At 39.5% G+C, this 12292-nt stretch overlaps 1 protein-coding gene and 1 long non-coding RNA gene across 2 annotated transcripts; one reads left to right on the forward strand and one right to left on the reverse strand.

Annotated features, from left to right (window-relative positions):
• The first annotated feature begins 8482 nt into the window (after positions 1–8482).
• Positions 8483–10265, forward strand: LOC308394104. Its single transcript, XR_013971113.1, has 2 exons — positions 8483–9156; positions 10001–10265. It is a non-coding gene; the product is annotated as an uncharacterized lncRNA (long non-coding RNA).
• On the reverse strand, positions 9911–12060 carry LOC308394103 (uncharacterized protein). Its single transcript, XM_080878280.1, has 2 exons — positions 11766–12060; positions 9911–10875 (listed from the first exon to the last, which is right to left on the reverse strand). The coding sequence occupies exons 1-2, from the start codon at positions 12023–12025 to the stop codon at positions 10605–10607; spliced, it is 531 nt and encodes a 176-aa protein (XP_080734406.1). The 5' UTR covers positions 12026–12060; the 3' UTR covers positions 9911–10604.
• Between the last annotated feature and the right edge of the window lie 232 nt (positions 12061–12292).

Raw genomic sequence — 12292 nt, forward strand, 5'->3', positions numbered from 1 at the left:
GTCAAAAATAACAGTTTAACAGACATTAATTGGAGTTTTGCAGCAACAGATTGTCGAAGAACTATTAGTAACTTATCTTAGGATGGTGTGCAGTGTGTCCTTAAAAGAATCTGAGGACAAGTGGAGGGCAAAAGAAGAAGTGTCAGGCCTGAAAAACTATCCACAGCAGATGAACAGTATCTAAAAATTAAGAAACGGGAAAAAAAATCCAGCAAAGACCCGACGCAGGACCTGAGAGATATGTCTGGACCTTCAGCTAATCCATCTACCATCTAACAGGGAGAAAAGACTGAGGTTTGCCAAATTACACAAGAACAAGAAAATCGGTGGGAACAGGTCTGAATGAGTGATGAATCCAAATTTGAAGACGTTTTGGTTCAATTTAGGTGAAACTGGATAAGAAAAAACAAATCCTGCTCATAAAGAGGCTCCTGTCTGGTTTTACCCTAATGTGACTGAGGCATAACGAGGTCAATCTGATTAGTGGACTCCATGTCTAAGTTGGTTAATGTTGCTCACTGTTCACAGACTGTTTGAGGAAACTGAGAGGGTTGGGGACAGCATTTTATGTGTTGCAATAGCTCATTACTTAATTTTTTCCCAGTCTGTGTTTTGGGAGCGAGTGATGTGCTGACCCAATTAATGGACTCAACTTTCAGACATCCGCTGGAACTTCACAGAAAATCTGTCTCAAGCCTGGTCAGACTAAAGTACTCCTACCTTAACACTTAACAGGCTTAAGTTTTTCCAAAGGTGTGCAGGAGCACAACCCTGAATATTGTCTTGGTCCACATTTATTTCACCATGCCATATGTACCGCCCCTTTAAAAGAAACCTGAAGCACACCTGACCCAACAGCAGATCTGTCATCCAAACCATTTCTTATGATCATGATTAAAACTCAGCCTCCCCCCCAGCCTTCTGAGGCATGATGGGATGTTTTATATTGGGCACAGTGCCATTAATTATTTCTTTGATGGGAGCTTGTTTGTTATGATAATAAATGCCGGTGTTCCACCTCCCAATTTGATGCTCACTGGATGAAAACGCCTTTACAATCACCACACACTGATGTTTGAACCGAGGCAGGTTTTAATGTGAAGCTTTTTTTTTTTAAATATATTGTGCAAATTGCCTTCATTTACAGGCTCACCTCAGCCGCTGCACCTTTCACAGAGTGCACTTTAATTTGTTTTGTTTTTTTTCCCTGCACAGCTCTTTGTGAGTTTTAAGAAATAAATAATTGCCGGTGGAACTTGCAAATGTTATCTCAAATTAAATAATTAAAAATGCAGATTTAGGTGGGAATAATGAATCCCAGGAGGGGGGACGGGAGGGGGGATTCTGAATGGTTTTGTGCTTAATTAAAGTTTACAGACGGCTGTGATGGGACGCGACGTCCTGTTTTCTGAAAATATTTGCAGAGCGCGTTTCAACCCCTTTGTAAACATTTAACAGTCTTAATCAACTCATTAATCAAGCAAATTGCAATCATAACGTCCAATTGTTTTGTGATGGATAAATAAATGATAAACAGTCGTTTTTTTAATTGAACCAGTCTGTGCTTGGTTGCTGGCACCTTTGTGCCTTGTGTACAGAATCCCTCAAAAATACAGCCGGCATTAAGCTTGTTGTTTTGTCTTGATTATAACTCATTCCAGCGAGGACTTTTGAAGTACAGGAGGACACAGCTTGCAACAGGAAAAACTGCAAACTTGCTTAAATTAAGCTCCCATCAGTTTGAATGCTTAGACAGTAAAAAGATGATAATACTATTTTGTATACTGTATACTATATTGTACTAAATGCCACTGTCTTCTCTTCTTGTCATTTCCTGGAGAAACACTTGCAGGGATTTTACCACCAATTGCAAGTGAACTTTGCATAAGCTACAATTTTCTGCACCAAGTTAGCTCAAGCACTCATAATTCAAACTATTTTTTGTCATGTAACATGTTTTTTAACCCTTTAAAGCTGGTCAGCGGCACGCTCCGTTTTGCATAACTATTTTTAAATCCAGGTAGAACTGGAACCACATAAGCTAGCACAATATTTTTTTTGCATATGAAACCAGAGTAGTTGTACTTACATCTTATGCCATCAGCTTGTCCTAAGTCATGGTTTCCTTCCACATATAGCTTTGCAAAAACTGCATAAAAAGCACTTGCAGCAACAAAAACATAATATTCCAGAAACACGCTTTGCCGATCCATCAGCTGTTCATAACACTTCCTACATTGGAATAGACGAACTATCGCATGTCACCCATTACCTTCAAACCGGAAGTGACGTCATTTTCTCGGAAATGTAGTTATTTTAACTTCAGGGTCTCATAAGCCTATACTGGTGTTTTTAAAAGTTATGTTTGACTTTATGACTTTCTGTGTCGTTTCTGGGATGCTTAGAAGTCAAATTGCACTGCTGGAAATAGTTTATGTTGATGCATATGCCGTTTTTTTGCAAATTTGCATTACAATATTTATTTTTGTTTTTCCTGCAGTATATAAAAATTGGTGTATTTCAAAAATAAAATTATGAAGACACTCAAAATAAATATCCTGTGGTGGGAAAATATTTTGTGGAACTTTTTTGTAGTTACAGTTTTGAGGAATAAGCCTCTTAAATTTCTCTAACTAGAAATATATGTTAAAAAAACAAAAACAATTTTACATTTTTTTGTAGTTTATTGCACTTTTTTTTTGCTTTTTTACTATGCACTTAATGCATACATATTATTAAAATTTGGGTTATAATGGTTGTATTGATGTATAGCAACTTGAAATGCTCCCAAAAATGGCACTACAGCATGTAAAAATATAATATAAGATCTGGCGGACATGGTGCTATGGTGGGTCTTAAAGGGTTAAGTCACTATTTATTGTAAAAAAAAAAACATTAATCATAGAAAATGTCAATATACAAAACTCCATATTTAAAACAAATAATTTAAGTGCTGATTAAAACACTAGGATTTCTAAGCCACTAATGTTAGCATGTCTGGCTGACTAAGTCCCCCAGTCACACAGGCTTAGAGACCAGTTGGCTACCACTTGGCAACCAGCATTCGCTAAGGAAAAATCCAAGCAGTGGTGAGTGGTTGATGACAGTTGTTGTGAAGCTTAATCTTGAAGGTTCTCATGCACTTTTTCACTACCGTAGTAACTGTATAGAAAAAGGTGTTTATATGAATGTGTGGTTAAATAGATGTAGAAGAGTAGAAAAGTACTATACAAGTACCCCTCCATTAAATAAAAGTACAGGAACACATATAAAATTTTTAGGGCTGAAAAACACATTTTCTATAAAAACTTCTGAGCATCAGTATTATGGAATCAATAATGTGGACTAATGCACAGCTTCTTGAACATACTATGCTGTAATCCTGACTTTAAACCATTGAAACATGAGCGATGATGCTGCTGTTTACAGATTACTAGTTTTAGTTTAACAGCTTTAAAATTTGACCACATCTGCCAGTAACAGTTGAAAGTATTTACTGTTGCTTTCCATAAACCAGGTTGTCATTGTTTCAGAAAGTTTGATGGGAAAATCTACCAATTTTATCACTGTAAACTGTATAAATGCTCTACTGAGTGTGAAACGAGTTAGGGTAGGGGTCAGAATGCCCTAAAGAAATAGGCCAACTGTTAAAAACTTAAAGGATAAGACAGATTTTCCACTCAATTGTTCAGATCACAATAAAACCAACAATGCCCATAAACTGGAAACCAGAGCTTCATGTCTCAGACTGATGAGTTGCTGCAATGACACTGAATCAGTGACTAGCTCTGTGGACTCGAGGGACTCAGTATTCGCGATGTTCCATCCAAATGAGTTTTATTTGAATGTCAGGCTTCCAGCTGTGAATCAGAAAACGCTCCCACATCCAGCACTTGTTCCATTATTCACTGTCTGAGGAGCAGCTCCAGGATCTGTTTGCACATGACATCATCGCCACAGTGCTGCTCGGCTTAATGAGACACTGCTTCGCTTTCTCTAATTAGAGCTGAGGAGGACTGTGGCATTGAAATAACACGTAGTAGTTGTTTTTTGTACATTGTTCACCTGAACCTTATACAACTTTACAGGAGGCAAAAGAAGGACGCTACATGCCTGATCATATGTGGTAGCTAGAATTCTTCTCAGCACTGCAAGAGTGCAAATTGCTGCCACTCTCCCACATGCAAGTAGTTGAGATAAAAATAAAGGTCAGCTTTGAAGATGGCCACAGTCTGCCCCATAGTTACTGAGCAAAAGGGCGCAGAACATCTTGGCCCCCATGTCAATCCAACTTTACTCCCATGTCCTACATTCTTTTTATTTTGTCACCTATGCAAATCCCCTATATGAGCAGGATAATGCTTACCAAAGGGTAGATTTGTTTTGTTTTTTTAAATATAAACCTATTTTTGACTATGAGTGTGATCCACCCCATGAGTTCCAAGAAGTTGTTGGCGGAACCTGTGGGCTCCTTGGTTGTCCCAGATTCTTTTTATACTGTCATGTATTTATAAAGTACTCTGCAAAGTCCCTCCTAATTTATTTATATTTTGCTTCCAAGAAACAAGAATTTTTTGTCCTTTTTTCTAAAGGTCCTGGAATACTTTATACCAACAAAAAATTACCTGAAATCATAGCATATCTCAGCATGGTGTTGCATGGCGCTGGCTCTCCCACTTTACTTATGTCATTTTGTCTTTAACTTTTAATGCTTTCATATATATTTTTTATATGAGATCTAGGTATAAGGGGTCTGCAGCCAGTGTAAACCCATTAAGAATTGAGGAAACAAGCCTGTAATGCCCCTACCTTTTTTCTCCCACTTTACTCCAATATCCTATATTCTTTCTAACCTGCCATTTATTTATATTTACTATAGGGGGGTTGAGAGGGGTTGCATTACAAAAGATAAATATACCCTGGATGTTTATCCAGGGTGTAAAAACTTAATTATTTATTTTATATTCTCAAAGATAGTATACATCATTTACACTATACCTATATAAACAAAGATGTGTGTGGTCTAGCTCATAAGTAAAAAGGGTGCTGTAAGTATGGTCCCTTTTTCTTTTTAATATGTAATGTATTTAGATTCGCAATGTATGGTATTTTTATCCTATGTATAACCATATATATTTTAAAGGAAAGGGCTTTAATCTGCTTTTTAAGCAAAAATGTTCTCGTCAAAACAAATCAGAAGGTTATAGACATATTCATTTGGATTTTAAAATTGGCTAAACTTCTGTTAAAAATTATCATTGGCACAAAAAAATATTAGAAAGTTTTATCAGTTCAGTCCCGAATAAAAAACATCTGCAACCTCCAGGCTGAGTTCTGCCCTCTGATCGTTCACACAGTTTAACGAGAATTGTCACATTTTTTTAACGTAGCACCGTCAGAAAGCTGAGGCCCGTTGACCCAGAACAAACTAAATTACAGTTATGTAATGTGTGCTGCTGACTGACTTTATTTCTGGCACTGATATTTGAACCAATTAAAAGCTGCATATCAGCTTGAAGGGTGTCTGGTTTTCTTCAACTTCACTGTGAAATGTGAAAAATGTAATTACTGAACATACTGTAGAGAGAAAGTGACATATGTAGGCTGTTGTTCCCTTTAAAATGAAATTAAAAAAAAATTATTTGGGCGAGGGGGTTGTCTCAAATATGCAACATCTATTTTAGCAGTTATAGAAATATCAGATATGGTTTGCAGCCTGTACAGAAAAGTTCTTGGACATGGCAAGCTGACTTAAAGGATAAAGTGATAGCAGATCTTTACATGAATCAAAAGCCCGTTCCTTTTTTAAATACGTTTCATTCTGCTTCGTCTCAGCTTTCGCTCTTTGCCCATCTTCCAAGTACAACTTCTCGGTACAAGCCAGTGTTTCCAACCACAGAAAGGAGTAAGCATATTTGCTCTTTATTGTATAGCGCTGTCTTAAACAAACATAATCCTTGGCCCAGTTCATCATTGTCTGTGTTTATATCGTCATTTAGGAAGAATAATGTGTGCCTGTTGTACAGACCAGCGTGTTTGCCAAATTTCCCTCTAAGTGGCCACACTGCTATTCATGCATAACTTTAGGCCTTAAGAAAGTTGAAATAGATGTGCTAAAAATAAAAAAAAATTGCACACAAGCACAATTTTACTGAGGCTGAATTTTTCCATAGAGACCAAAAGTTTTACTGCATAAACGTTTATGCAGAAATCTGTTTATTTCTGCTGTAAAGTTGGACATTTTGACCTGGAAGTCTATGGAAACCTCTTTGGAGTCTCAGGTGGACACTAGGGCTACGTTCACACTGCAGGCGAAAGCACATCAAATCCGATTTTTTTGACCCTATGCGACCCATATCCGATCATGCTATGACAGTGTGAACGGCGCAAATCCGATATTTTCAAATCCGATCTGGGTCACTTTCGTATGTGGTACTGAATCCGATACATATCCGATGTTTTAGAAAGCGACTGCTGTTTGAACGGTCAAGTCGCATTAAATCCGCCTTTTACGTCACCGACACAAGACTGAAGCCAATTATCAGCGCCAGAGAAGCGCCCGAGAAGACATCGCGAACGCTTCCTGGCCATCCAGTGTAGATGTCAGTGAAACTGTTGGGAAGACAATGTGAACATTTTATTTGTACTGTAATCTGCAGATTCTGACAGAAATCTGCAGCTATCATTTGAAGCACCGCTCCTCTCTTAAACAGCAATAAGGATCATTATTAGGTTATTTACATTATTATGTAAATAACAAAATAACTTAAAGCAAAAATTGGGAAACGAAGTCCGAAGTCTGCATATTAAGGGCCATCAGTCAAACAATACTGTTGCTCTGGGTCTAAACAGAGCTCGTTGTGTGTGACAGCTTCTTTTGCGCATGCGGGCCGCTTTGAGCGTTCACACTAGAGCGCGTTTGCTGTCGCATTTTATTTGTAGTGTGAACGAGCAGACAAAAAAATCGGATTTGATCAAAAAATCGGAATTGAGCATTAAGACCTGCAGTGTGAACGTAGCCTAGAGGAACTACAATTTTTGGCTCATGCACAGGTCAAGGAAGGATTGACCTGTTGCTTCAGTTTTTGGTGGTGTATCCATAGAAATGACTGGTTTCTGTGGAAACATGTACTCCCCCATTGGTTGGCAGCGGCTCCCGGAGGTTGCTAGCTCTTGCTAGGTGAAATCGGTTGTAAAACCTCCTACTGATTGTTTTGGTTGCCTGCAGTTTTTTTTATGAAAATAAAAAAAACATGTCAAAAGTCACAATTTATGGTTTAAGGGTAGGCTCCTTTTCTGGTTTGTGTCACGCTTTTTACAGTTTCACTACAGCTGAGAGAGTTGTTGGAGACTATTTATAGACAAGTCTGTCACTTCCACAGTGACTGAAGCTGTTATGACGATGTATTACCTAGATTGAGACTTTTTTCCCCTAGTAACAGGTGATTGCCAGGGAATTGCTAAAGCAGGTCAGTAGACACACATGACTGGGACTTTGTCCTGCAGTTGCCAGATGGTCTTAGTCTCCAGGGCTGTAACTGTGGATCTTTTTTTTTTTTTTTTTTTGTGATCCTATATTATCATCATCACTGTCACACATGCAAAACCTGACTCAGGTTAATGTTACATAGTTAGTGGTCTGCAAAACCTCAGTAGACCATTTTGATTATAAATGATCGACATCTCCCAAATCTTCATTGCCAGCTATGTGGGCAGCCACCTCACTCTCTCCGAATGTTTGTACAAAGTGATTTAATTGGCCAGCGCCTGTGCCAAAATGTCAGAAGTTGAATTTCTCTTAACTTTCAGTCGAAGCGGCGTGAACAAAGCAAAGTAACGGATCTCTAATACAGTTCTCCAACATTCAGTGTCACCAGATTCAAAGTGAATGACTCAGGGTCCTGCAGGCTGAAACACCTTGAGTCGAACCAAAGACACGGGAGATGTAAAGCATATCACAGCGAGTTCATAACTTGTGTCCTCTAAAACACACTGTATGTAATGTTTATTACTGCTTCCGATTGTTCTGCTGTGAGCACGAGTGGATAAAGCTTTGGAATAGCCCTGCTCACAATCAAAATACTTAATATATTAGCTGTGTTAATATTTAGTGTTAAGTTTACAACCTTTTTTAAATCTTATCCTTGATGTTATGTCCTTGCTGAACTTTTTTGCACATGTTTCTTATATTTCCTGGCCTGTGATGTGTGCAACACTTTAGTTAATGTAATCTAATGTATTGAGTGCTTGGATAAAAAACAGTCTCATTGAAAACTAGTTTAATCTTTTGAGATATATATTTCTTTTGGGGGGGGGGGGGGGGGATGGAAAAAACAAAACGATGAAATGTTACACATATGGTATTTCATGTTTAAGCTCTCGCTTGGGTTTCTTTGGTTTTTCAGTTAACAAGATGATTGTCACGGCGGGGTGCGCCGATGTGTGTGGAAACAGGACCCAAAAGCAGATGATGACGAGGAATTGTAATGATTAACAGAAAGGTGAACCTTTAATGCGATGACGGCAGGGAAATGAACCAAGAGACCAAAAACAAACAGGCAAAAACACTAAGAAACAAAATACTAAATGGTACTGAGACCAAAACCTAAACTATGACTGTGGTGGAAAAATAATAAACAAAGACCATGACTAACGGTGTGTTCACACCGAACGCGATGGACGCGAATAGAGCGTCAGGTTTACATGTAAAGTCAATGGAAAGGCGCGATGACGCGCGATTGCGGGTCCCGCGAAAATTCGGAAGCAGATTTGCGTCGCGAAAACGCCAAAACGCGTGAAACGCGCGTCAGTGTAGCGCGTCTGGCGCGTTTGACTCGCGAATAAAACCACGCGCGTAAGTTTTTGTGTTGCATTTTGTGCATACGCGCGTTTCGCGTCTACCGCTCGAGTTGGAAAAATCTGAACTCCAGCGTCAAATCGCGCCGCGACAACCAATCAGGAGCCTGGTGACGTGGCTGTTACCTAGGTCAAAGGGGCAGATCCAGCCAAAGCCTTTCATACTTCAATGGAGGGGAAGGCTAATCAATGCGGTAGCAAACAACTCGGAGCTGTACAACACCAGCTGCTTTCAGTACCGAGACAGGAATAAAAAGGACCGAGCTTGGAGGAAGATATGTGAAGAGATCGGGCAACCTGGTAAGTTCATTCATTTCTCTTTTGAAAGTTTTCACTGACCTGGGGAAGCCGCACAAAAGCTAGCAAGCCACCGCTATTTTCCCACTGACGTACAAATACCGTTCTGCTTTTATGCATGTTATCATTTAGGAATATATTTTATTGTTTATTAATAAACAGCACACAGTGGTCCCGCTGTTCATCCGTCACTGCTTTGCTTTTTCGCTGATTTTTTTTTATTGCACAGTACAGCATTGCATTCTGCAGCCTGATTGACAAATCTCCTGCGCTTGCCAAATTTATCACGTTTGGTTTTGATAACCATCGCGTCCAATAGAAAAAACAGCACAAAAACACCCATAACTATGAGCCTCATTCGGAAATAGACACCTGCACCGTGAGGGAAAAAGGCGCACGAAAGTGGCGGGCAGATGAAGACAAACCGCGGCATAATAATACTTTTACGTTTTGCAATCTACAAAGGTTTGCACTTTGAGAATCAATTGTGAGAACTGTGACCAGGGGCTAGTTATTCTGAGAACCCCTGCAATAAATGAGGGACCACTGTCTACTCTACGATTATTATATCCAACCTGTTAACATTTAATACTGTATTGATAGAACCAACTGATTCTGCAGCAGAGCATCCCCAGTCCCTGAGCTCCTGCTGCTGCACCCACAGATATGTACAGCAAGCACTGATACCTTTTTAGTCGGTGGGATTCCCTTGTGATCACCTTTACTAAATATCTACAACCAATCTGATTATATCCTGTTATTGTTTTTTTTTTTTTTTTTTTTCAATGTTGAAATTAAAATCTAGTAGCAGCCTTCTCATTTCTTTGTGTTTTGTGCTGTTTTACAGGCCCACAGAGGAGGACGGCTCCGAGGCAGATGAGGGACGGGTCCCAGGACGGTCCATCGGCGGTGGAGCTGGCCATCCTGGAGTCCCTGAAGAGGCCACACCAGTCTCCAATGGAGCATTTCCTCCTCAGCCTTGTTCCTGCTCTGGAGAGCAGCTGGTCCTTTTTATTCCTGTCTCTCTGTAAATTCTTATATTTTATATATTTATGTTTAATGTTTTTCTGTTTGAGACTTTTAATATTATTTCAAATAAATGTTTATAATGACTAATGTCTCAGTTCTACTACACAGCAAATGTTGGCACACGACTTGACACATGTAGAATTTATTTCATATTATACTAATGACAAAATATACTGATACAGTGGGATGCAGAAGTTTGGGCAACCTTGTTAATAGACATTATTTTCCTGTATAAATTGTTGGTTGTTACAATAAAAAATGTCAGTTAAATATCATACAGGAGACACACACAGTGATATTTGAGAAGTGAAAAGAAGTTTACTGGATTTACAGAAAGTGTGCAATAATTGTTTAAACAAAATCAAGCAGGTGCATCAATTTGGGCACCACAAAAAAGAAATGAAATGAATATTTAGTGTATATCAATGTGTGTGTCTCCTATATGATATATGGGGTGCCTTTGTCTGGATGTGCTTCCCATCCAGAGCTGCACAGCACAGAGGGAAGTTCCAGCGCTCCTGGAATCCCTCTGTGATGGAGCGCCAGTCTCCAGGTGAAGGCACAGCCATGAAGTCGTCCACTAGACAGTCCCAGATGGACGTCGCTGCCTTGGGGGTGATCTGGCTCACCGTGGACACACCGACTCTGAAACTGAACGCGATGGTCCTGAAGGAGTCCCCGGTGACAAGGAACCTGGACAAAATTGTTCAAAATCAGTATTATGTGTACTGCAGTTACAAAATACATTATTCAAATTCCAAAATACTTTTGTGATGTCAGATTTAAATCACAAAACATGAATCTTACATAAAACCTTTTGTAATTATAAGGATAATTACAAAATGTATATTAGATAATATCTAAAACAGTTGTGTTTTGTTTTAACTTTAACATATCATAATTTGATTGGTAGCAACTTTTGCCACTACAGTGAGCCAATCACTCATAATTCCTAAACATGTCAATCAGGTAGGAATGAAGTAAGACATTAATAGAAATAAAGAGTTGTGTGTTGACATGTAGCCCTTTCCTTGCTTAAATCATTAATATTTTTGAAAAATTAATCTGTGATAAGACATAGCTTATCAAGATAGAACCATGTAACTAGAGATGAACCAAACTGTTCACAGTTTTATCTAACTCTGTTTTAATAAAGGCTGTGACCCCTGCTATAGAGTCTGACAGCTGCAGGGATTATATACAAATATTCAACTATCCCAGAATTAAACCAGGTCTAAATAAAAAGGAGTGAGTATCACTACAAAGGTTAACTCAGTGGTCCTAATGCTACAGTTTGATATCAGCAAACACCGAGCGCATACATTGATGTGACACCACAGCCATGCTATCATTCAAACACTGATAACAGCATAAATCGAATTAAATCGGGACTTGATGAGACCTTCTGAGTATCACTAGAAATATTATAAAGAGTCGTCTCTGTACCACAGTTTGCTTTCAGTAAACACCGACAGCATTCACTGTTAGCATAGCACATCCATGTTAGCAGTGTATAACTGGATGGATTAGCATATTAGCACAGATATCAATAAAGGACTACCGTATTAACTAGTTTTACTAACCTCAGGCAGACAGACAGGCGCTCTGCAGGTGGGATTGAGCGTCTGTAGTTGGTGTCTAGGCGGGCAATGCTGGGACCGACGAGGGAAAGCAGGTCCTCAAACTGGCCGACGGTGATAGCGCTGGAATCGGCCGTCATCCAGGCGCAGCTCCTGGAGCAAGTGGTGAAACTCACCAAACTGCTCATGCCTCTGGAGGACCTGATGGACCCAGGTACGGCGAGGACGTCTTTTACGCTGCTGCTCTGCTCTCCACAGTACATAGAGAAGGGAGACTCTCTCTTCAAGCGCTAGCTCGATAGCTACCATCTTGCAAAGATACCGGTCTGGCACAACTCCCTCCCACATTCCTCCCACATTTCCGGTTCACGCGCGATGGATTTTTCTTGGACACGCGTTGAGACGCGAATGTACACGCGTCAAATTAGGGGCGTTTGGGGCGTTTTATTCGCGTCCATCGCGTTCGGTGTGAACACACCGTAAGACTAATAATACATAACAAACGAAAACTAGAACTATGACTGAGGTGA

This window comes from Rhamphochromis sp. 'chilingali', assembly GCF_963969265.1.
Source record: "Rhamphochromis sp. 'chilingali' genome assembly, chromosome: 3".
In the NCBI taxonomy this organism is placed as follows: domain Eukaryota; kingdom Metazoa; phylum Chordata; class Actinopteri; order Cichliformes; family Cichlidae; genus Rhamphochromis; species Rhamphochromis sp. 'chilingali'.

Coding starts and splice junctions, on each gene's coding strand:
- LOC308394103 (XM_080878280.1), bottom strand. CDS start 12,025: ATGTACTGTGGAGAGCAGAGCAGCAGCGTAAAAGACGTCCTCGCCGTA. Junction 10,876..11,765: donor CGCCTGTCTGTCTGCCTGAG/GTTAGTAAAACT, acceptor AATTTTGTCCAG/GTTCCTTGTCACCGGGGACT.